Source organism: Pecten maximus, chromosome 2 (genome assembly GCF_902652985.1).
Source record: "Pecten maximus chromosome 2, xPecMax1.1, whole genome shotgun sequence".
Lineage (NCBI taxonomy): Eukaryota > Metazoa > Mollusca > Bivalvia > Pectinida > Pectinidae > Pecten > Pecten maximus.
This window is the reverse complement of record NC_047016.1, coordinates 6,245,672-6,272,763: the sequence shown is the minus strand read 5'-3', so window position 1 is coordinate 6,272,763 and position 27,092 is coordinate 6,245,672. Positions and strand designations below refer to the sequence as shown.

General features: G+C 35.4%; 1 protein-coding gene across 1 annotated transcript in view; it reads right to left on the bottom strand.

Moving 5' to 3' along the window:
• LOC117315150 overlaps positions 1-27,092 on the bottom strand; it is a 44,774-nt gene that overhangs the window by 7,249 nt on the left and 10,433 nt on the right. Inside the window, exons 3-13 of the mRNA XM_033869298.1 lie at positions 13,849-13,893; positions 13,140-13,224; positions 12,199-12,249; positions 10,523-10,572; positions 9,303-9,341; positions 8,949-9,051; positions 4,932-5,089; positions 2,513-2,618; positions 1,751-1,974; positions 398-491; positions 173-258 (exon numbers count right to left, since the gene is read on the bottom strand). Of these exons, the coding sequence (XP_033725189.1) occupies positions 173-258; positions 398-491; positions 1,751-1,974; positions 2,513-2,618; positions 4,932-5,089; positions 8,949-9,051; positions 9,303-9,341; positions 10,523-10,572; positions 12,199-12,249; positions 13,140-13,224; positions 13,849-13,893 (1,041 nt within the window). The remainder of the gene's footprint in view (positions 1-172; positions 259-397; positions 492-1,750; positions 1,975-2,512; positions 2,619-4,931; positions 5,090-8,948; positions 9,052-9,302; positions 9,342-10,522; positions 10,573-12,198; positions 12,250-13,139; positions 13,225-13,848; positions 13,894-27,092) is intronic.

Genomic DNA, 27,092 nt, shown 5'->3' with positions numbered 1-27,092 from the left:
CCTGGGGTAATTTTGATACAGTATGGATGAAAGCGACTATTTTGTTGGGGTTTTCTTTGATACAGTATGGGTGAATAACGTTACTTTGCTTGGGTAATCTTTGATAAAGTATTGGTGAATAATATTACCATCCTGGAGTAAACTTTGATGAAGTATAGGTGAAGTACGCTACCTTGCTGAGGTAAGAACATTTTTGTTGCAAGTTCATACAAGACAGTGGGTCTTGTGCGCTTTGACACGTCGGACAGGTGAACGATGCTGAAAAGAAAACATTTGATAGTTTTAATGAAATTACCCATCATCTTAGAGAAACCACTGGTTTTTAAACTGGAAATGCAACACGATACAAGAACCTATGAATGAACCGATACCAGTCCGTCATTCTGTCGATACGTACCGCTGGTCATTCGTTTGAACGCGTGATCGGTGCAATTCTTGTCAGTACAACAAACACTGTCACCTATCCTCTCGTGGTATTTACAGTCGGTTAGCTTAAACAATAAAATTACATTGACTGAAGTGCATATCGTAAAAACAAAAATCACCATATTAATAAAAACATTAAATATTTTTGATATACGAGGGCTGATTGATAAGTTGTGAGCCTCATATTGAAGGAATTGAATTTTGCCGGACATTATTTTTTAACATAATCCCTATCAGTATCTTTACACTTTTGCCAGCGATGTTTAAGGGCCTAATTGCCAATTTATAGAACTTTTCTTGGCTGTTCAGAAAGTCATCCACTGCATGTTAGGGTTAGGGTTAAAGTGAAATAGATGAAAGTCTGATGAAGCGAGATCCGATGAAAAAGGTGGATGCTCAATCAATTTAAAGCCACAACCGTGAATGGCAGCCATGTCAATGACATACTCTTTCATCCAAGCCCTACCTCTAACCGATTTTGTTCATTTTGGAATAGCCGCTTGTCTTTAGAGTACTACTTCGTCGATACAATCTAACCAAATGCGCCCAGTCCTTGGGTACACGACCCTATATACATCTGGTCAGAAAATAGTAGGACTTAAAAAGAACATCCATGAGTACCTCCTTCAATATAAGGCTCACAGACCTCGTATGAGTAGGATTTTAAGTAGTATTTCTTGTTATCATTAATATATGATATCATGTTAATATTAATCAGTTATTAATTTAATATCTTCAATTTTTTTCTAAATTAAAAAGGATTTTATTACAGATGTAAAACGCAACAGTACGACAATTCATGTTTCCGCTTTATAGTTTGAATGAAGCAACATAGATCTAATGAAGGAGAGAGTACAAATCTAATTCATGATATCGCATTTACATCTGTATTAAACGATTAATCTATTTGTCGGCTTTGTAAAGGGTAGCCTGTAAAAGATCGTTGTCTGCCATGGTTGATCATGTTTAACACCGACGCGTACAGACGTATGCGAATATTGCATCTCATAAAAATATCGTGTCAAATTTCTATGTTTTATTATCTTCGCAATGAATATCTGTCCTTATGTAAACATAAATTTCACAATAAAAACATTATATGAAATATCAGTTTCGGTCCTAATAACATAGATGCATCGTGAACCAAAACGTATTAGTAAGGAACAGTAAGAATCTTTCCAGTTTCAGGCGGTGTCATCACCTTCTTTATACAATGTAAATATCAAATCACCTATCTCGATCAAGTCGCCTTCAAAGGTAAAAAAAGATATCTTGTTATAATATTGGAGAAATGTCTCTTCCTTGTAGATATAAAAATAATTACCTCTATACATCCAGTCTGTAGCTTGCCTGCATTAACGAGTAACATGCAGCCCTCATTCGGCGCACATATTGCATTCTGTGAACAATTCCCATTGAATGCGTCCGTGCAGACTGGACAGTAGAATGGCGTGGCCGTAGTTGTGGGCATGTTCGTAGTGAGCGATGCTGCGGGCGATGATGCGGGCGTGGCTGCACTCGTAGGGGCGGCAGTGGTAGTTGCGCTCACTGAGAACGGAAATTGATAAAAGATGATAGTATCAAGAATAAATTATATTTCTTTAAACACGACGTGTTCTCTTTATGTCTATTTATGTTGTGATATGAAATTTCAAATAGACTTAATGACTTGTTTGTTGCTATTTGTTAAGTTATCTACATTTCAGAGATGTTATCTAAAAGGTAGATAATAGGTAGGTAACCGTCTTCCTTATAGGCTAGCAAGGGATTCACCTAAGTGTCGTCCATAAAATTTCAATTTCTAATACATTTAACATTTTAAAATAACAAACCAACTTGATACGGAATACTAACTCGCGTTTTGTGAAGTGCTCAAACATGTCGGTGTTTCCTGATAATTTACAGTTTGTCACAGTGTTTGAACATGTCTGTGTTTCCTGATATTTTACTGTTTGTCGTAGTGTTTGAATATGTCTGTGTTTCCAGATAATTTACTGTTTGTCGAAATGTTAAACATGTCTGTATTTCCAGATAATTTAGTATTTGTCACAATGTTTAAACATGTCGGTGTTTTCAGACTACTTACTGGCGTTGTGTGCTTGGTTTAAACAAGTCTGTGTATCACAGCAGACCTGTTTCCTGTCGGAAGAGGTGAAAACGTTACCCATTTGCTCTCGTAGACAATCGACTTTCTGAAAATACCAAGATATGAATATAGTAGATATGATATGCAGTACACATTAGATTTAAAACAACTGTATTGCCGATCGATAAATAAGTCTATCCTTCCTGTGTCAAACCATGTTTAAAGCACAACCCCGTGAGAAATGGTCGAAAAGGGGTGTTGATATGGTTTCGTCCCTATTCTTCTGTAAATTGTTTCTTTCACTAAGAAAATGTGCATGTGAAAATAACAAAGATTTTGCTTTAATCTGATTAAAGTCAGTTGTTATTTATTACATACTACGCCAGAACATCTGCAGGTGCTCGGATCAGGGTCATTATATATAAGCCAATCCGAGATGAGCTTTCCAAAGCCTTTGGTTACATTTTGGTTAGCAACAAAACATGCGACAAAGATGGCAGATTTAAATGAAGCGATAGGCAAATTTCAGATTTTTTTCATAAAATGTTAGGATTGACATTGTTCCATCTGCATGTGTCAATGATTGAACAAAGGCAAAACCGCAAAGTATACACAAATTTCAAAATCCGTGCGATTCCCTGGGTGTTGCTGGCACTGCCATATTGTTTTGAATCGCTGAGTTCTATTCGATTTCTCTCGAATCCTATCATGACTAAGCGTACCGTTAGCAGGAATATCAAAGCGCTGGACATAGTCTGCCAGCGGAAATGTGATTGGCTTATCGAAGTGTCACTTGAACGTGACCCTGATCGGAGCACCTTCAGATGTTCAGGCAAAGTACTGTATGTCGTAAACGTAGCCATGTAACAGCTGGTTTTAATCAGATTGGTTTTGTAAAAATCGTTTCGACAAATACAAACCCCCAGTAGATACAATAAATATACCAATAAATTTAAAGACAGGAATAGTACTTTAAGTGAGAAACGCTAAGAGAAATCTACATATATTATGTAAATGCGCTGATGGAAAATAAGTCTCTGTTCTGTAATTGATTTTATATGAGCTGGGTCTGCCGGGAAAGCGGAATACTCTGGGGCTTTGATTGGGTAACTTTATAAATTGAACCCAAAATAAGCCAGGTAATAAACCAGATTACCCTAAATTACGGAAGAATGGAACAGTCGAATTTCTGTACCTTACCTCATTTGAGTATAGATGTTAAATAAGCCAGACAATAACAACCTCAAAACTACCTCAAGTTACGGTAAATTGGCTATACATGTATTTATAGAGGAGTGTGTTTAGTAATATAGTTGTGCCTCATTTCATTCGGGTGTCGCGGTATTAACCTTTTACTGGCCTTTTTAAATTGGGCGGTACTTACCTTTTCAGAGTGAGCGGTGCTTTCATTTTGTATTGGGCTATACTTACCTTTTCACATTGGTCGTTACTTACCTTTTCACCTTAGTCGTTACTTACTTTTTTACATTGGGCGGTACTTACCTTTTCAGAGTGAGCGGTGCTTTCATTTTGTATTTGGCTATACTTACCTTTTCACATTGGTCGTTACTTACCTTTTCACCTTGGTCGTTACTTACTTTTTTACATTGGGCGGTACTTACCTTTTTACAGCTGTCAGTACTTACATTTTCACAGTGGGCAGTACTTACCTTTTCGCCGTGGACGGTACTTACCTTTTTCACAGTTGGCGGTACCTACCTTTTCGTGGTTGGCGGTATTTACCTTTTCGCAGTGGGCGGTATTAACTTTTTTAGTGGGCAGTATTTACCTTTTCAGAGTGGGCGGTACTGACCTTTTTGTCGTGGGCAGATCCTACTTTTTACATTGGTCGTTACTTACCTTTTCACAGATGTCGTTCCTTACCTTTTTACAGTGGGCAGTACATACATTTTCACAGTGGGCGGTATTAACCTTTTCACAGCGGGCGGTATTTACCTGTTCATAGCGGGCGGTATTTACCTTTTCACAGTGGGCGGTATTTACCTTTTCACAGTGGGCGGTATTGACCTTTTCCCAGTGGGCGGTATTTACCTTTTCACAGTGGGCGATATTTACCTTTTCACAGTGGGCGATATTTACCTTTTCACAGTAGGCGGTATTTACCTTTTCACAGTGGGCGGTATTTACCTTTTCACAGTGGGCGGTATTTACCTTTTCACAGTGGGCGGTATTTACCTTTTCACAGTGGGCGGTATTTACCTTTTCACAGTGGGCGATATTTACCTTTTCCCAGTAGGCGGTATTTACCTTTTCACAGTGGGCGGTATTTACCTTTTCACAGTGGGCGGTATTTACCTTTTCACAGTGGGCGATATTTACCTTTTCACAGTGGGCGGTATTTACCTTTTCACAGTGGGCTGTACTTTCTTTCACCTTTTTTACAGTTTGCGATACTTACTTTTTCACAGCGAGTTGAGACGATACCATTACTGTCGACGATCGCTTTACATAGTTCATGAGGAGTACAGCGGTGATGTGGATCTCCATGACAGTCGTTATGCTGCACGTTGGGGCAATCTGGACATTTTACACCGGAAAGTTTAACATGGTAGGTACCTGTTTACGATATAACGACATGTGTGGTATTTATTCACGAAATAACGACATGGTAGGTACCTGTTTACGAAATATCTACACGGTAGATACCTGTTTACGAAAAAAAAGAGCGGTACTTGTTTACGAAATAACGACATTGTTGGTATCTGTTTACGAATTTACGATATTGTAAGTACCTGTTTACGAAGTAACGACATACATGGTACCTGTTTACGACAACCCAACGTGGTACGTACCTGTGTACCTGTTTACGAAATATCCACATGGTAGGTACCTGTTTACGAAATAACGACATGAGCGGTATCTTATTACAAAATAATGACATGATAGGCGCCTCTTTACCATAGAATGAATGCATTAAGTTATGTCCATGTACAATAAGATATGTCCATATACAATATGATATGTCCTTGTACAAATGTCTAGGTACAATACGATATGTCCATGTACAATACGATATGTCTATGCACAATACGATGTGTCTATGAACAATACGATGTGTCCATGTGCAATACGATGTGTCTATGAACAATACGATATGTCCATGTACAAATGTCTAGGTACAATACGATATGTCAATGTACAATACGTTATGTCTATGTACAATGCAATATGTCCATGTACAATACGATATGTCCATATACAATACGATATGTCAATGTACAATACGATATGTCTATGTACAATACGATATGTCTATGTACAATACAATATGTCCATGTACAATACGATATATCCATGTACAATACGATGTGTCCATGTACAATACGATATGTCCATGTACAATACAATATGTCAATGTACAATACGTTATGTCTATGTACAATGCAATATGTCCATGTACAATACGATATGTCAATATACAATACGATATGTCAATGTACAATACGATATGTCTATGTACAATACGATATGTCTATGTACAATACAATATGTCCGTGTACAATACGATATGTCCATGTATAATACGATGTGTCCATGTGCAATACGATATGTCCATGTACAAATGTCTAGGTACAATACGATATGTCAATGTACAATACGTTATGTCTATGTACAATGCAATATGTCCATGTACAATACGATATGTCCATGTACAATACGATATGTCCATGTACAATACGATGTGTCCATTTACAATACGACATGTCCATGTATAATACGATATGTCCATGTACAATACGATATGTCCATGTACAATACGATATGTCAATGTACAATACGTTATGTCTATGTACAATACAATATGTCCATGTACAATACTATATGTCCATGTACAATAGATGTCTCCATGTACAATACGATATGTCCATGTACAATATGATCTGTCCATGTACAATACGATATGTCCATGTACAATACGATATGCCCATGTACAATACGATATGTCCATGTACAATACGACATGTCTACGTACAATACGATATGTCCATGTACAATACGATATGTCCATGTACAATACGATATGTCAATGTACAATACGACATGTCTATGTACAATACAATATGTCCATGTACAATACGATATGCCCATGTACAATACTATATGTCCATGTACAATACGATATGACTATGTACAATACGACATGTCTATGTACAATACTATATGTCATTGTACAATACGATGTCCATGTACAATACTATATGCCCATGTACAATACGATATGTCATTGTACAACACGATATGTCCATGTACAATACGATATGACTATGTACAATACGACATGTCTATGTACAATACTATATGTCATTGTACAATACGATGTCCATGTACAATACGATATGTCCATGTACAATACGATATGCCCATTAATAATACGATGTGTCCATGTACAATACGATGTGTCCATGTACACAACGATATGTCCATGTATAATACTATATGTCCATGTACAAACGATATGCCCATGTACAATACGATGCGTTCATGTAAAATACGATGTGTCCATGTACAATACGATATGTCTATGTACAATACGATATGTCTATGTACAATACGATATGTCCATGTACAATATATGTCCATGTACAATACGATATGTCTATGTACAATACTATGTTTCAATTTACAATACGATGTGTCCATGTACAATACGATATTTTCCATGTACAATACGATATGTCCATGTACAATACGATATGTCCATGTACAATACTATATGTCATTGTACAATACGATATGTCCATGTACAATACTATATGTCATTGTACAATACGATATGTCCATGTACAATACGATATGTCTATGTACAATACTATATGTCCATGTACAATACTATATGTCATTGTACAATACGATATGTCCATGTGCAATACTATATGTCCTTGTGCAATACGATATGTCCATGTACAATAAGATATGTCCATGTACAATACGATATATCCATGTACAAATGTCTAGGTACAATACAATATGTCCATGTATAATACGATGTGTCCATGTTCAATACGATATATCCATGTACAAATGTCTAGGTACAATACGATATGTCCATGTACAATACGATATGCCCATGTACAATACTATATGTCCATGTACAATAATATATGTCATTGTACAATACGATATGTCCATGTGCAATACTATATGTCCTTGTGCAATACGATATGTCCATGTGCAATACGATATGTCCATGTACAATACGATATGTCCATGTACAATACTATATGTCCATGTACAATACGATATGTCCATGTACAATACTATATGTCCATGTACAATACTATATGTCATTGTACAGTACGATATGTCCATGTGCAATACGATATGTCCATGTACAATACGATATGTCCATGTACAATACTATATGTCCATGTACAATACTATATGTCCATGTACAATACGATATGTCAATGTACAATACTATATGTCCATGTACAATACTATATGTCATTGTACAGTACGGTATGTCTATGTACAATACGATATGTCCATGTACAATACGATATGTCAATGTACAATACGATATGTCCATGTGCAATACGATATGTCCATGTGCAATACGATATGTCCATGTACAATAAGATATGTCCATGTACAATACGATATATCCATGTACAAATGTCTAGGTACAATACAATATGTCCATGTATAATACGATGTGTCCATGTTCAATACAATATGTCCATGTACAATACTATATGTCATTGTACAATACGATGTCTATGTACAATACGATATGTCCATGTACAATACGATATGTCCATGTACAATACGATGTGTCTATGTACAATACAATGTTTCAATGTACAATACGATGTGTCTATGTACAATACGATATTTTCCATGTACAATACGATATGTCCATGTACAATACGATATGTCCATGTACAATATGATATGTCTATGTACAATACAATGTTTCAATGTACAATACGATGTGTCCATGTACAATATGATATGTCTATGTGCCATATGATATAACATTGGTTGTCATTATCATTTAGTCAACGAGATCACCTGATACATGACAGTGTCCTTTTATATGACGGAGGGATCCTCCCACACATTCCAGGATCGAACACCACCTAGTAACAGTATTGGTATTATCCCATGGAGAGTATGAGTTGGGAGCTTTTTAAAAAAAAATCATTTCTGATTTTGCTCTTCTGTTTCTGACTCACAATGATTGATGCTAATATCTTTATTTCGTACATAACTTTGACGCATTATATGCTAAGTAATATACCTACAGGTTCCGTTCTTTTCACATTAAGGACGTTAGCTTTACCTGGCTTTGACTTAGATTGACATGTTGAGTGTCCTCAAAGAAACATAAGACGCCTACATTTCCGAAACACATCCCCCCCCCCCCCCCCCCCCCCCCCCCCCCCCCCCCCCCGCAAAGTCTAATGCTTACTATTAACGAAGTCGATGCACGCTTGAGTCTTGCAGCAACAGTCCGGGAGATTTCCGTGAGGGTCGAGATGTTCTTGTCGACACATATGGTGTTCGTCGCAATGCTAAGGAATATCAGGGAGGAAACGTTTAGTGTAGTTCATGCATTTGTATATCACGGTACACAGCAACATATAACCTAATGTTTATATAAAAAGATTTTTTATCATTTTTCTAAACGTTCAAATTACCATATTGATTGGGATTTACATAATAAAAATATGGTTAATTTGTCGTTTTTCATCATTTGTATTTAAGTAAAGAGCAGGATAAAGAACCACTAAATCAGTGTGGATCAAGATGTCCGCTAACTCACATGGTCACACTCGAATGCTTGGTGATGTAAAACGCAGAACTGAAAAAAAATACATAAGTATATTCACTATCATCTTCAACATGGATGGTCAGTTCATTAACACATCGCGTTAAGTTTGATGATAAAATGACGGAAGTACGATATGGATTACTATATATAAGCCGTTAGACTGTGACGTCAGATCTACAACATACAATTTGTACATGTTTGAATTCTTCGGCTTCTTCAGGTGTGATTCGTCCTGAAGAAGCCGAACAGGACAGAAAGGCCTTGTTGGAAATCTTATTTTATTTTTCTTATGTATTTATAAATATATAGGGTCTAATAAGTAACAACGACGGTATGGCCCAAGACAGGTACTGGATCCTAACAAACAGATGTTCACTAGATATGTGTGGCCATATAGCAATAACGACAATACAGACAAGTAAATTTCCGAGGCAATCTGCCCCTTCATTAAAACACAAGTAAATTACAAACGATCTCATACCGACATAGCATATGAAAAACATAACACAAGTTATATAAATAACAAACGAACAATATCGTTATGTTAATTGGTGTTAATGGTCGTGTTTTGGTCTGGGGTAAGTTAGTATGTGATTCCAGGAATATACCCTCGAGTTTACTGGACGAAAGCAGGATGTACGAGTGTTTCTGGAAGATTGGTGACAATGCTGACATACCGGGATTAAAAGGTTACCACACAAAGTATTCTTCCAGGTTTTGGTATGGATATTTATATTTATGCATAGGAAGTTCATGCAATGCTCATGTACATTTTGCTCGAATTTTACCATTATCGTTGGTATCTTTTCAAGGATTTCGCAAGGTATTTATGGAATGCATGGGATCCTGTCCTAACATTGTGAAATATTGTTGTCGTTTTGCTTTTTCTGAAATTTGCGAAAATAAAATCAGTGTTTTGACGGCTTTCCATCATTTGGGAAAAATGAAAGATGATTATCAATATAAAGACAATGTTAATGCATTTTATAATTTTTAAATAATAGCTGATTTTTACACTATGTAAATGTGATGACCTGAGTAAGGTTTACCGAGGTCCTCGTATGCCTTATTACTTTAAAAATTGATCATGAACAGGAAAATGATATCGTATTTTTTTTTTATCGACAGCAGGCAGATTAGTAGATATTTTCAATTTGTAGCAAATAGTTGACCGATAGCTGGGTATCTACAGTAAACCAATGAGTACTTACCGGCTCCTCGGGGGTACTGCAGATATCAGCGCCGCATACTAGCTGTACGCCTTACAAAAAGTAAATAGATAAAACAAGCTAACAAATCATCACAATTTCGTCTTTAAAATAAAAATAAAAATAGCGATTATTTAAGCAATGTCATAACAGCTATTCATTCTCCCTAGCGACTGTAACTGTATAAGTTTTAGTATCATTCAATGTAATCGATAAAATGCCCAACTACTACTACTTTGACTTCATTCTAGCTTAGCAAACATGATAAATTCTGGACTATCAAGCCATCTAACATTCCGGCTTACCAACAGGCTAAGATTCAGACTTATCCACGGAGTTATGTTTTGGCTGACCAAACAGGCTAAGATTATGACTTACCAATTAACTAACATTCTGGCTTACCAACAAGATAACATTCTGGCTTACCAAACAAGATAACATTCTGGCTTACCAAACAAGATAACATTCTGGCTTACCAACAAGATAACATTCTGGCTTACCAAACAAGATAAGATTCTGGCTTACCAATTAACTAACATTCTGGCTTACCAAACAAGATAACATTCTGGCTTACCAAACAAGATAACATTCTGGCTTACCAACAAGATAACATTCTGGCTTACCAAACAAGATAACATTCTGGCTTACCAATTAACTAACATTCTGGCTTACCAAACAAGATAACATTCTGGCTTACCAACAAGATAACATTCTGGCTTACCAAACAAGCTAAGATTCTGGCTTACCAATTAACTAACATTCTGGCTTACCAAACAAGATAACATTCTGGCTTACCAAACAAGATAACATTCTGGCTTACCAACAAGATAACATTCTGGCTTACCAAACAAGATAACATTCTGGCTTACCAACAAGATAACATTCTGGCTTACCAAACAAGCTAAGATTCTGGCTTACCAATTAACTAACATTCTGGCTTACCAAACAAGATAACATTCTGGCTTACCAAACAAGATAACATTCTGGCTTACCAAACAAGATAACATTCTGGCTTACCAAACAAGATAACATTCTGGCTTACCAAACAAGATAACATTCTGGCTTACCAAACAAGATAACATTCTGGCTTACCAAACAAGATAACATTCTGGCTTACCAAACAAGCTAAGATTCTGGCTTACCAATTAAACTAACATTCTGGCTTACCAAACAAGATAACATTCTGACTTACCAACAAGATAACATTCTGGCTTACCAAACAAGATAACATTCTGGCTTACCAAACAAGATAACATTCTGGCTTACCAAACAAGATAACATTCTGGCTTACCAAACAAGATAACATTCTGGCTTACCAACAAGATAACATTCTGGCTTACCAACAAGCTAAGATTCTGGCTTACCAAACAAGCTAAGATTCTGGCTTACCAATTAACTAACATTCTGGCTTACCAAACAAGATAACATTCTGGCTTACCAACAAGATAACATTCTGGCTTACCAAACAAGATAACATTCTGGCTTACCAACAAGATAACATTCTGGCTTACCAAACAAGATAACATTCTGGCTTACCAAACAAGATAACATTCTGGCTTACCAAACAAGATAACATTCTGGCTTACCAAACAAGATAACATTCTGGCTTACCAAACAAGATAACATTCTGGCTTACCAAACAGGCTCAGATTTTGGATATCGTCTATAATCAATTTTACCTAAGTTTGCAAAAGGGTCCATGGTTACAGGTGCATGGTGGTGATTAAAATCTAAAACAAAAATATATACATGTACTTATTGATAGGGCTTAAGCATCGATATTTACAAAGGTTCTCATCATATGGGCTAGTCTAAATCAACATAGGTGTTGGTCTCAACACCGAGATATACTTGCTAAAAAAGGTATGGCAAAGAAATTTTACCCTGACATATGTATGACGTTCTATCTATACAGTCCCGTGTATGACTTACTATATATACAGTCCCGTGTATGACTTACTCTCTATACAGTCCCGTGTATGACTTACTATATAAACAGTCCCGTGTATGACTTACTCTCTATACAGTCCCGTGTATGACTTACTATCTATACAGTCCTGTGTATGACTTACTATATATACAGTCCCGTGTATGACTTACTCTCTATACAGTCCCGTGTATGACTTACTATCTATACAGTCCTGTGTATGACTTACTATATATACAGTCCCGTGTATGACTTACTCTCTATACAGTCCCGTGTATGACTTACTATCTATACAGTCCCGTGTATGACTTACTATATATACAGTCCTGTGTATGACTTACTATCTATACAGTCCCGTGTATGACGTACTATCTATACAGTCCCGTGTATGACTTACTATCTATACAGTCCCGTGTATGACTTACTATCTATACAGTCCCGTGTATGACGTACTATCTATACAGTCCCGTGTATGACTTACTATCTATACAGTCCCGTGTATGACGTACTATCTATACAGTCCCGTGTATGACTATCTATACAGTCCCGTGTATGACTATCTATACAGTCCCGTGTATGACGTACTATCTATACAGTCCCGTGTATGACTTACTATCTATACAGTCCCGTGTATGACTATCTATACAGTCCCGTGTATGACTTACTATCTATACAGTCCCGTGTATGACTTACTATCTATACAGTCCTGTGTGTGACAACAGCACTCATGGTTTTCATGATCGTCGTGGTGGGGATCACATATCGAGCGGCAGTGTTTCTATGAAGACAAGAAGGCATAGTTCAACAAATAACAAATTTTACCGATGTTTGTTTTCGATCCTTACATCTGATCCAGCCAGGAGATACACACTCTATTTAAAGATAATGAGTACACGTGATGTACATGCCGCTGCTTAGATAATTTCAAATATCGATCTTTAAAATTCAAGCATAATGAACTCGGTCTAATTTAGCAACATGAATGTACTCGTCTCCTCATATCAACCATATCTACACACTAAGTACTAGTTTAATGTATTACATGTATTGTGTTATATATACCAGTGATTAAAGGGAGATAAACCGTACAGAAATGTCAGATTTACGACCTTGTTCTGGGAGAGGGAGGTGTCATAATAGTTTGTTTACAACTGTTTGCTGCCAAGTGCTTGTTTATAAGAAGTACGTTAGAGAATTCCAGAAAAGAGATGTTTGGGGAATATACTTGAAAGATTTGCCAAAATGTGCCATATACGTATTGGTTTCTGAATACTTAGGATCCTGCCAGACATCGCTATGGCCTAATATGAAGCAAAAGCTGCAATGTCTGGATAATTGGCTTAATGTTAAGGTGCAAGTCAGGGGATCAATTTGGTTATGAAATAATATAGTCAATACGTACGGTATCAGCACAGTGCCAGTGGTTGGTGTTGTGAAGCTGACATGACTGTAAAAATAAAATGTTGAATAAGAATATGTAGCGTAAATTCTACAGCTACCACTCATTGTAATGTGAAATCCCTCGGTAACGCCCTTTGGTAGCGAACGGCATACGCCTTGATACCCAAATAAGTGTGGGTGGTCCCTTACTTTCGGACCTCTGCATTCAGAATCATCAACATAGAGTAATCGTTACACTTCACATAGACAGCACTCTCACCGATACAGGATAAACCCCCTCACTTACAACACAATCCGACATAGCAACACCCTGGCATCTCGAAATTGAATTTTCGGAATCAAACTATCACGTTTTTTTTTTACTTGCAAACTGATCGGTCGGATCTGTTGGACCGTAAGATTGGGACACCGTAAGGAACCTCCAGAGCGGTTTAACATCATGTGATCGTTAGTTAAGTAAGGAGCAATCAATAACACGTACACCACATGGTTATTTACCTAAATAGTATCATCGCCAAATATCACGGTAATTAATACATCCGAACGGGTAATCAGGTACTCCATCTAAATTCACACGGTCAGCATTAGCCACAGATCAAGGTAATTAGTACATCATAACATGTAAACAGACACCACATGTAAATTCACACGGTCAACATTAGCCACAGATCAAGATAATTAGTACATCATAACATGTAAACAGACACCACATGTAAATTCACACGGTCAACATTAGCCACAGATCAAGGTAATTAGTACATCATAACATGTAAACAGACACCACATGTAAATTCACACGGTCAACATGTACATAAGACATAATACGACACTTTTAAAAACAACAAAGGAGAAAAAAATACTTAAACGCATAAAAATACTTCACGGTTATGGATGGTAAGAGCATTGTTTGGGAGGGTAAGAACATTGTTATGGATGGTAGGACGTTGTTATGGATGGTAAGAACGTTGTTATGGATGATAGGACGTTGTTATGGATGGTAGGACGTTGTTATAGATGGTAGGACGTTGTTATGGATGGTAGGACGTTGTTATGGATGGTAGGACGTTGTTATGGATGATAGGACGTTGTTATGGATGGTAGGACGTTGTTATGGATGATAGGACGTTGTTATGGATGGTAGGACGTTGTTATTTATAGCAGAAACATTGTCAGGAATATTGGTATGGATGGTAGTAACTTGCTTCTTGTGAATTTGCCTCTGTCCAGTTGGCATTCAGAAGTCCATGAATGCCAACTGAAGGCAGTTCAATGTTATCACTTGTGACTTTAAATCCAATTTCTCCATTTATTAACAGAATTCAAATGTTCCCGCCTTGATCATCCACGAGTCCTGTCAAACGCCTACCAATTTCTTCTGTTAAAAAAGTGCGTGGAACAATAGAATACGCAACAAGATTTAGCAATGAAAAACTAATATTAAATACATATACACATGAGGATAATATCTATTACACTTGTTAATTTAATTTTCTTCGATAGAAGGTTCATATTTGTTTTTTCCATTCTTTTATTTTGCCGTTTCTTTACTGTGATATGCATACGCCATTAAGAGCTGGTAATGCCCAAGCACACAATGGTAAGGTCGTATAGTGGCAATGCCATAGAGTGATAAATATCAACTCTGTTATGGTTGGGATGAACTCTGTTATGGATGGGATGAACATTGTTATGGATGGGATGAACTCTGTCATGGATGGGATGAACTCTGTCATGGATGGGATGAACTTTGTTATGGATGGTAGAAACATTGTTATGGATGGTAAGAACATTGTTATGGATGGTAGAAACATTGTTATGGATGGTAGGAGCATTGTTATGGATGGTAGAAACATTGTTATGGATGGTAAGAACATTGTTATGGATGGTAAGAACATTGTTATGGATGGTAGGAGAATTGTTATGGATAGTAGAAACATTGTTATGGATAGTAGAAACATTGTTATGTATAGTAGAAACATTGTTATGGATGGTAGAAACATTGTTATGGATGGTAAGAACATTGTTATGGATGGTAGAAACATTGTAATGGATGGTAGAAACATTGTTATGGATGGTAAGAACATTGTTATGGATGGTAAGAACATTGTTATGGATGGTAGAAATATTGTTATGGATGGTAGAAACAGTGTTATGGATGGTAAGAACATTGTTATGGATGGTAGAAACATTGTTATGGATAGTAGAAACATTGTTATGGATGGGATGAACATTGTTATGGATGGGATGAACATTGTTATGGATGGTAGAAACAGTGTTATGGATGGTAAGAACATTGTTATGGATGGTAGAAACATTGTTATGGATGGGATGAACATTGTTATGGATGGGATGAACATTGTTATAGATGGGATGAACATAGTTATGGATGGCAAGAACATTGTTATGGATGGTAAGAACATTGTTATGGATGGTAAAAACATTGTTATGGATGGTAAGAACATTGTTATGGATGGTAGAAACATTGTTATCGATGGGATGAACATTGTTATGGATGGTAGAAACATTGTTATCGATGGGATGAACATTGTTATGGATGGTAGAAACATTGTTATGGATGGTAAGAACATTGTTATGGATGGTAAGAACATTGTTATGGATGGGATGAACATAGTTATGGATGGCAAGAACATTGTTATGGATGGTAGGAGCATTGTTATTGATGGTTAGAACATTGTTATGGATGGTAGGAGCATTGTTATGGATGGTAAGAACATTGTTATGGATGGTAGAAACATTGTTATCGATGGGATGAACATTGTTATGCATGGTAGAAACATTGTTATGGATGGTAAGACCATTGTTATGGATGTTAAGAGCATTGTTATGGATGGTAGAAACATTGTTATGGATGGTAAGAACATTGTTATGGATGGTAAGAACATTGTTATGGATGGTAAGAACATTGTTATGGATGGTAAGAACATTGTTATGGATGGTAAGAACATTGTTATGGATGGTAAGAACATTGTTATGGATGGTAAGAACATTGTTATGGATGGTAAGAACATTGTTATGGATGGTAGAACATTGTTATGGATGGTAGAAACATTGTTATGGATGGGAGAAACATTGTTATGGATGGTAGAAACATTGTTATGGATGGTAGAAACATTGTTATGGATGGTAAAAACATTGTTATGGATGGTAAGAACATTGTTATGGATGGTAAGAACATTGTTATGGATGGGATGAACATTGTTATGGATGTTAGAAACATTGTTATGGATGGTAAGAACATTGTTATTGATGGTCGAAACATTGTTATGGATGGTAGAAAAATTGTTATGGATGGCAGAAACATTGTTATGGATGGTAAGAACATTGTTATGGGTGGGATGAACATTGTTATGAATGGTAAGAACATTGTTATGGATGGTAGGAGCATTGTTATGGATGGGATGAACATTGTTATGGATGGTAAGAACATTGTTATGGATGGGATGAACATTGTTATGGATGGTAAGAGCATTGTTATGGAAGGGATGAACATTGTTATGGATGGTAGAAACATTGTTATGGATGGTAAGAACATTGCTATGGATGGTAGAAACATTGTTATGGATGGTAGAAACATTGTTATGGATGGGGTGAACATTGTTAGGGATGGTAGAAACATTATCATGGATGGTAAGAACATTGTTATGGATGGTAGAAACATTATCATGGATGGTAAGAACATTGTTATGGATGGTTAAAACATTGTTATGGATGGTAGAAACATTGTTATGGATGGTAGAAACATTGTTATAGATGTCAAGAAAATTGTTATGGATGGCAAGAAAATTGTTATGGATGGCAAGAACATTGTTTTGGATGATAAGAAAATTGTTATGGATGGTAGAAACATTGTTATGGATGGTAAGAACATTGTTATGGATGGGAGGAACATTGTTATGGATGGTAAAACATTGTTATGTATGGTAGGAGAATTGTTATGGATGGGGTGAACATTGTTAGGGATGGTAGAAACATTATCATGGATGGTAAGAACATTGTTATGGATGGTAGAAACATTATCATGGATGGTAAGAACATTGTTATGGATGGTTAAAACATTGTTATGGATGGTAGAAACATTGTTATGGATGGTAGAAACATTGTTATAGATGTCAAGAAAATTGTTATGGATGGCAAGAAAATTGTTATGGATGGCAAGAACATTGTTTTGGATGATAAGAAAATTGTTATGGATGGTAGAAACATTGTTATGGATGGTAAGAACATTGTTATGGATGGGAGGAACATTGTTATGGATGGGAGGAACATTGTAATGGATGGTAGGAGCATTGTTATGGATGGTAGAAACATATAATGGATGGTAAGAACATTGTTATGGAAGGTTAAAACATTGTTATGGATGGTAGAAACATTGTTATAGATGTCAAGAAAATTGTTATGGATGGCAAGAACATTGTTATGGATGGCAAGAACATTGTTTTGGATGGTAAGAAAATTGTTATGGATGGTAGAAACATTGTTATGGATGGTAAGAACATTGTTATGGATGGTAGAAACACTGTTATGGATGGTAGAAACATTGTTATGGATGGTAAGAACATTGTTATCGATGGTAGGAGCATTGTTATGGATGGGATGAACATTGTTATGGATGGTAAGAACATTGTTATGGATGGTAGAAACATTGTTATGGATGGTAGAAACATTGTTATAGATGGTAAGAACATTGTTATGGATGGTAGAAACATTGTTATGGATGGTAAGAACACTGTTATGGATGGTAAGAACATTGTTATAGATGGTAAGAACATTGTTATGGATGGTAAGAACACTGTTATCGATGGTAGGAGCATTGTTATGGATGGGATGAACATTGTTATGGATGGTAAGAACATTGTTATGGATGGTAAGAACACTGTTATGGATGGTAGAAACATTGTTATGGATGGTAAGAACATTGTTATGGATGGTAGAAACATTGTAATGGATGGTAGAAACATTGTTATGGATAGTAGAAACATTGTTATGGATGGTAAGAAAATTGTTATGGGTGGTAAGAACATTGTTATGGATGGTAGAAACATTGTTATGTATAGTAGAAACATTGTTATGGATGGTAAGAACATTGCTATGGGTGGTAAGAACATTGTTATGGGTGGTAAGAACATTGTTATGGGTGGTAAGAACATTGTTATGGGTGGTAAGAACATTGTTATGGATGGTAAGAACATTGTTATGTATAGTAAGAACATTGTTATGGGTGTTTAGAACATTGTTATGGATGGTAAGAACATTGTTATGGATGGTAGAAACATTATCATGGATGGTAAGAACATTGTTATGGATGGTTAAAACATTGTTATGGATGGTAGAAACATTGTTATGGATGGTAGAAACATTGTTATAGATGTCAAGAAAATTGTTATGGATGGCAAGAAAATTGTTATGGATGGCAAGAACATTGTTTTGGATGATAAGAAAATTGTTATGGATGGTAGAAACATTGTTATGGATGGTAAGAACATTGTTATGGATGGGAGGAACATTGTTATGAATGGGAGGAACATTGTAATGGATGGTAGGAGCATTGTTATGGATGGTAGAAACATATAATGGATGGTAAGAACATTGTTATGGAAGGTTAAAACATTGTTATGGATGGTAGAAACATTGTTATAGATGTCAAGAAAATTGTTATGGATGGCAAGAACATTGTTATGGATGGCAAGAACATTGTTTTGGATGGTAAGAAAATTGTTATGGATGGTAGAAACATTGTTATGGATGGTAAGAACATTGTTATCGATGGTAGGAGCATTGTTATGGATGGGATGAACATAGTTATGGATGGCAAGAACACTGTTATGGATGGTAGAAACATTGTTATGGATGGTAGAAACATTGTTATGGATGGTAGAAACATTGTTATGGATGGTAGAAACATTGTTATGGATGGTAAGAACACTGTTATGGATGGTAGAAACATTGTTATGGATGGTAAGAACATTGTTATAGATGGTAAGAACATTGTTATGGATAGTAGAAACATTGTAATGGATGGTAGAAACATTGTTATGGATAGTAGAAACATTGTTATGGATGGTAAGAAAATTGTTATGGGTGGTAAGAACATTGTTATGGATGGTAGAAACATTGTTATGTATAGTAGAAACATTGTTATGGATGGTAAGAACATTGCTATGGATGGGAGGAACATTGTTATGGATGGGAGGAACATTGTAATGGATGGTAGGAGCATTGTTATGGATGGTAGAAACATATAATGGATGGTAAGAACATTGTTATGGAAGGTTAAAACATTGTTATGGATGGTAGAAACATTGTTATAGATGTCAAGAAAATTGTTATGGATGGCAAGAACATTGTTATGGATGGCAAGAACATTGTTTTGGATGGTAAGAAAATTGTTATGGATGGTAAGAACATTGTTATGGGTGGTAAGAACATTGTTATGGATGGTAAGAACATTGTTATGGATGGTAAGAACATTGTTATGGGTGGTAAGAACATTGTTATGGATGGTAAGAACATTGTTATGGATGGTAAGAACATTGTAATGGATGGGATGAACATTGTTATGGATGGTAAGAACATTGTTATGGATAGTAGAAACATTGTAATGGATGGTAGAAACATTGTTATGGATAGTAGAAACATTGTTATGGATGGTAAGAAAATTGTTATGGGTGGTAAGAACATTGTTATGGATGGTAGAAACATTGTTATGTATAGTAGAAACATTGTTATGGATGGTAAGAACATTGCTATGGGTGGTAAGAACATTGTTATGGATGGAAAGAACATTTTTTATGGATGGTAAGAACATTGTTATGGATGGTAGAAACATTGTTATGTATAGTAGAAACATTGTTATGGATGGTAGAAACATTGTTATGGATGGGAGAAACATTGTTATCGATGGTAAGAACATTGTTATCGATGGGATGAACATTGCTATGGATGGTAGAAACAATGTTATGGATGGTAAGAACATTGTTATGGATGGTAGAAACATTGTTATGTATAGTAGAAACATTGTTATGGATGGTAAGAACATTGTTATGGATGGTAAGAACATTGTTATGGATGGTAAGAACATTGTTATGTATGGTAGAAACATTGTTATGTATAGTAGAAACATTGTTTTCGATGGGATGAACATTGTTATGGATGGTAGAAACATTGTTATGGATGGTAAGAACATTGTTATGGATAGTAGAAACATTGTAATGGATGGTAGAAACATTGTTATGGATAGTAGAAACATTGTTATGGATGGTAAGAAAATTGTTATGGGTGGTAAGAACATTGTTATGGATGGTAGAAACATTGTTATGTATAGTAGAAACATTGTTATGGATGGTAAGAACATTGCTATGGGCGGTAAGAACATTGTTATGGATGGAAAGAACATTTTTTATGGATGGTAAGAACATTGTTATGGATGGTAGAAACATTGTTATGTATAGTAGAAACATTGTTATGGATGGTAGAAACATTGTTATGGATGGGAGAAACATTGTTATCGATGGTAAGAACATTGTTATCGATGGGATGAACATTGCTATGGATGGTAGAAACAATGTTATGGATGGTAAGAACATTGTTATGGATGGTAGAAACATTGTTATGTATAGTAGAAACATTGTTATGGATGGTAAGAACATTGTTATGGATGGTAAGAACATTGTTATGGATGGTAAGAACATTGTTATGTATGGTAGAAACATTGTTATGTATAGTAGAAACATTGTTTTCGATTGGATGAACATTGTTATGGATGGTAGAAACATTGTTATGGATGGGATGAACATTGTTATGGATGGTAGAAACATTGTTATGGATGGTAAAAACATTGTTATGGATGGTAGAAACATTGTTATGGATGGTAGAAACATTGTTATGGATAGTAGAAACATTGTTATGGATGGTAGAAACATTGTTATGGATGGTAAGAACATTGTTATGGATGGTAGAAACATTGTTATGGATGGTAGAAACATTGTTATGGATAGTAGAAACATTGTTATGGATGTAGAAACATTGTTATGGATGGTAAGAACATTGTTATGGATGGTAAGAACATTGTTATGGATAGTAGAAACATTGTTATGGATGGTAGAAACATTGTTATGGATAGTAGAAACATTGTTATGGATGGTAGAAACATTGTTATGGATAGTAGAAACATTGTTATGGATGTAGAAACATTGTTATGGATGGTAGAAACATTGTTATGGATGGTAGACACATTGTTATGGATGGTAGAAACATTGTTATGGATGGGATGAACATTGTTATGGATGGTAAAAACATTGTTATCGATGGGATGAACATTGTTATGGATGGTAAGAACATTGTTATCGATGGGATGAACATTGTTATGGATGGTAAGAACATTGTTATCGATGGGATGAACATTGTTATGGATGGTAAGAACATTGTTATGGATGGTAGAAACATTGTTATGGATGGGATGAACATTGTTATGGATGGTAGAAACAATGTTATGGATGGTAAGAACATTGTTATGGATGGTAAGAACATTGTTATGGATGGTAGAAACATTGTTATGGATAGTAGAAACATTGTCATGGATGGTAGAAACATTGTTATGGATGGTAGAAACATTGTTATCGATGGGATTAACATTGTTATGGATGGTAAGAACATTGTTATGGATGGTAGAAACATTGTTTTGGATGGTAGAAACATTGTCATGGATGGGATGAACTCTGTCATGGATGGTAGAAACATTGTTATAGATGGCAAGAACATTGTGATGGATGGTAAGAACATTGTTATGGATGGTAAGAACATTGTGATGGATGGTAAGAACATTGTTATGGATGGTAAAACATTGTGATGGATGGTAAGAACATTGTGATGGATGGTAAGAACATTGTTATGGATGATAAGAACATTGTTATGGATGGTAGAAACATTGTTTTGGATAGTAAGAACATTGTTATGGATGGGATGAACATTGTTATGGATGGTAGAAACATTGTTATGGATGGTAGAAACATTGTTATGGATGGTAGAAACATTGTTATGGATGGTAGAAACATTGTTATCGGATGGTATAAGAGGCATTGTTTATGGATGGTAGAAGAAACATTGTTATGGATGTAGAACATTGTTATGGATAGGTAGAGAACATTGTTATGGATGGTAAGAACATTGTGACTGGATGTTAAGACATTGTTTATGGATGGGAATGAACTCTGTCATGGATGCGGATTGAACTCTCATGGATGGATGAACTTTGTTATGGATGGTAGAAGAAACATTGTTATTATAGATGTTTTAGAACATTGTTATGGATGGTAGAAACATTGTTATGGAGTAAGAACATTGTTATGGATGGTAAAGGAACATGTTATGGATGACAAGAAATGTTATGGATGGTAGAAACATTGTTATGGATGGTAAGAAACATTGTTATGGATGTTCAGAGCATTGTTGGATGGTAAGAAATTGTTATGTAGGTAAGTAAGAACATTGTTATGGATAGTAGAAACATTGTTTTGGATGTTAAGACCATTGTTATGGATGTTAAGAGCATTGTTATGGATGGTAAGAACATTGTTATAGATGGTAAGAACATTGTTATGGATGGTAAGAACACTGTTATGGATGGTAGAAACATTGTTATGGATGGTAAGAACATTGTTATGGATAGTAGAAACATTGTAATGGATGGTAGAAACATTGTTATGGATAGTAGAAATATTGTTATGGATGGTAAGAAAATTGTTATGGGTGGTAAGAACATTGTTATGGATGGTAGAAACATTGTTATGTATAGTAGAAACATTTTTATGGATGGTAAGAACATTGCTATGGGTGGTAAGAACATTGTTATGGGTGGTAAGAACATTGTTATGGATGGTAAGAACATTGTTATGGATGGTAAGAACATTGTTATGGATGGTAAGAACATTGTTATGGATGGTAAGAACATTGTAATGGATGGGATGAACATTGTTATGGATGGTAAGAACATTGTTATGGATAGTAGAAACATTGTAATGGATGGTAGAAACATTGTTATGGATAGTAGAAACATTGTTATGGATGGTAAGAAAATTGTTATGGGTGGTAAGAACATTGTTATGGATGGTAGAAACATTGTTATGTATAGTAGAAACATTGTTATGGATGGTAAGAACATTGCTATGGGTGGTAAGAACATTGTTATGGGTGGTAAGAACATTGTTATGGATGAAAAGAACATTTTTTATGGATGGTAAGAACATTGTTATGGATGGTAGAAACATTGTTATGTATAGTAGAAACATTGTTATGGATGGTAGAAACATTGTTATGGATGGGAGAAACATTGTTATCGATGGTAAGAACATTGTTATCGATGGGATGAACATTGTTATGGATGGTAGAAACAATGTTATGGATGGTAAGAACATTGTTATGGATGGTAGAAACATTGTTATGTATAGTAGAAACATTGTTATGGATGGTAAGAACATTGTTATGGATGGTAGAAACATTGTTATGGATGGTAAGAACATTGTTATGTATGGTAGAAACATTGTTATGTATAGTAGAAACATTGTTTTCGATGGGATGAACATTGTTATGGATGGTAGAAACATTGTTATGGATGGTAAGAACATTGTTATGGATGTTAGAAACATTGTTATGGATAGTAGAAACATTGTTATGGATAGTAGAAACATTGTTATGGATAGTAGAAACATTGCTATGGATGGTAGACACATTGCTATGGATGGTAGAAACATTGTTATCGATGGGATGAACATTGTTATGGATGGTAGAAACATTGTTATCGATGGTAGAAACATTGTTATGGATAGTAGAAACATTGTTATGGATGTAGACACATTGCTATGGATGGTAGACACATTGCTATGGATGGTAGAAACATTGTTATCGATGGGATGAACATTGTTATGGATGGTAGAAACATTGTTATGGATGGTAAAAACATTGTTATGGATGGTAGAAACATTGTTATGGATGGGATGAACATTGTTATGGATGGTAGAAACATTGTTATGGATGGTAGAAACATTGTTATGGATAGTAGAAACATTGTTATGGATGTAGAAACATTGTTATGGATGGTAGAAACATTGTTATGGATGTAGACACATTGCTATGGATGGTAGACACATTGCTATGGATGGTAGAAACATTGTTATCGATGGGATGAACATTGTTATGGATAGTAAAAACATTGTTATGGATGGTAGAAACATTGTTATGGATGGTAAGAACATTGTTATGGATGGTAGAAACATTGTTATGGATGGTAAGAACATTGTTATGGATGGTAGAAACATTGTTATGGATGGGATGAACATTGTTATGGATGGTAGAAACATTGTTATGGATGGTAAAAACATTGTTATGGATGGTAGAAACATTGTTATGGATGGGATGAACATTGTTATGGATGGTAGAAACATTGTTATGGATGGTAGAAACATTGTTATGGATGGTAGAAACATTGTTATGGATGTAGAAACATTGTTATGGATGGTAAGAACATTGTTATGGATGGTAAGAAAATTGTTATGGGTGGTAGAAACATTGTTATGGATGGGATGAACATTGTTATGGATGGTAGAAACATTGTTATGGATGGTAGAAACATTGTTATGGATAGTAGAAACATTGTTATGGATGGGATGAACATTGTTATGGATGGTAGAAACATTGTTATGGATGGGATGAACATTGTTATCGATGGTAAGAACATTGTTATCGATGGTAGAAACATTTTATGGATGGTAAGAACATTGTTATGGATGTAGAAACATTGTTATCGATGGGATGAACATTGTAATGGATGGGATGAACATTGTTTTGGATGGGATGAACAGTGTTATAGATGGTAGGATCATCGTTATATATGGTAGGATCATTGTTATAGATGGTAGGATCATTGTTATAGATGGTAGGATCATTGTTATAGATGGTAGGATCATTGTTATAGATGGTAGGATCATTGTTATAGATGGTAGGATCATTGTTATAGATGGTAGGATCATTGTTATAGATGGTAGGATCATTGTTATAGATGGTAAGAACATTGTTATAGATGGTAAGAGTGTCATATTGATAGCAGAAACATCACTGCAATACATATTTATTAGTCGACAATATTTAAAATGGGCCTCATTTGTATTAAGAAAATAAAACACATATACATGATACAAAATTTACTTTACTGTGTTAACAGCATATTGTAGACTGAAACAAACGTTTACAGACTTTTCTATGGTTACAAAATTTCTATTGTCTGAATTCATATGAAAAAAAATCTTCCTTTTATGTTTTGCTGGAGGTATCTCACATATTCACACATTGAAATGCTTTTTACTTTTTGATGTACCTTGGTGTACTGAATATCATCATACAAATGTAAGATATTTTGACCAGGGACAGTAATCACACAATGTAAGATATTTTGACCAGGGACAGTAATCACACAATGTAAGATATTTTTGTCTAGGGACAGTAATCACACAATGTAAGATATTTTGACCAGGGACAGTAATCACACAATGTAAGATATTTTGACCAGGGACAGTAATCACACAATGTAAGATATTTTTGTCTAGGGACAGTAATCACACAATGTAAGATATTTTGACTAGGGACAGTAATCACACAATGTAAGATATTTTGACCAGGGACAGTAATCACACAATGTAAGATATTTTGACCAGGGACAGTAATCACACAATGTAAGATATTTTGACTAGGGACAGTAATCACACAATGTAAGATATTTTGACCAGGGACAGTAATCACACAATGTAAGATATTTTGACCAGGGACAGTAATCACACAATGTAAGATATTTTGACCAGGGACAGTAATCACACAATGTAAGATATTTTGACCAGGGACAGTAATCACACAATGTAAGATATTTTGACCGGGGACAGTAATCACACAATGTAAGATATTTTTGTCTAGGGACAGTAATCACACAATGTAAGATATTTTGACCAGGGACAGTAATCACACAATGTAAGATATTTTGACCAGGGACAGTAATCACACAATGTAAGATATTTTTGTCTAGGGACAGTAATCACACAATGTAAGATATTTTGACTAGGGACAGTAATCACACAATGTAAGATATTTTGACCAGGGACAGTAATCACACAATGTAAGATATTTTGACCAGGGACAGTAATCACACAATGTAAGATATTTTGACCAGGGACAGTAATCACACAA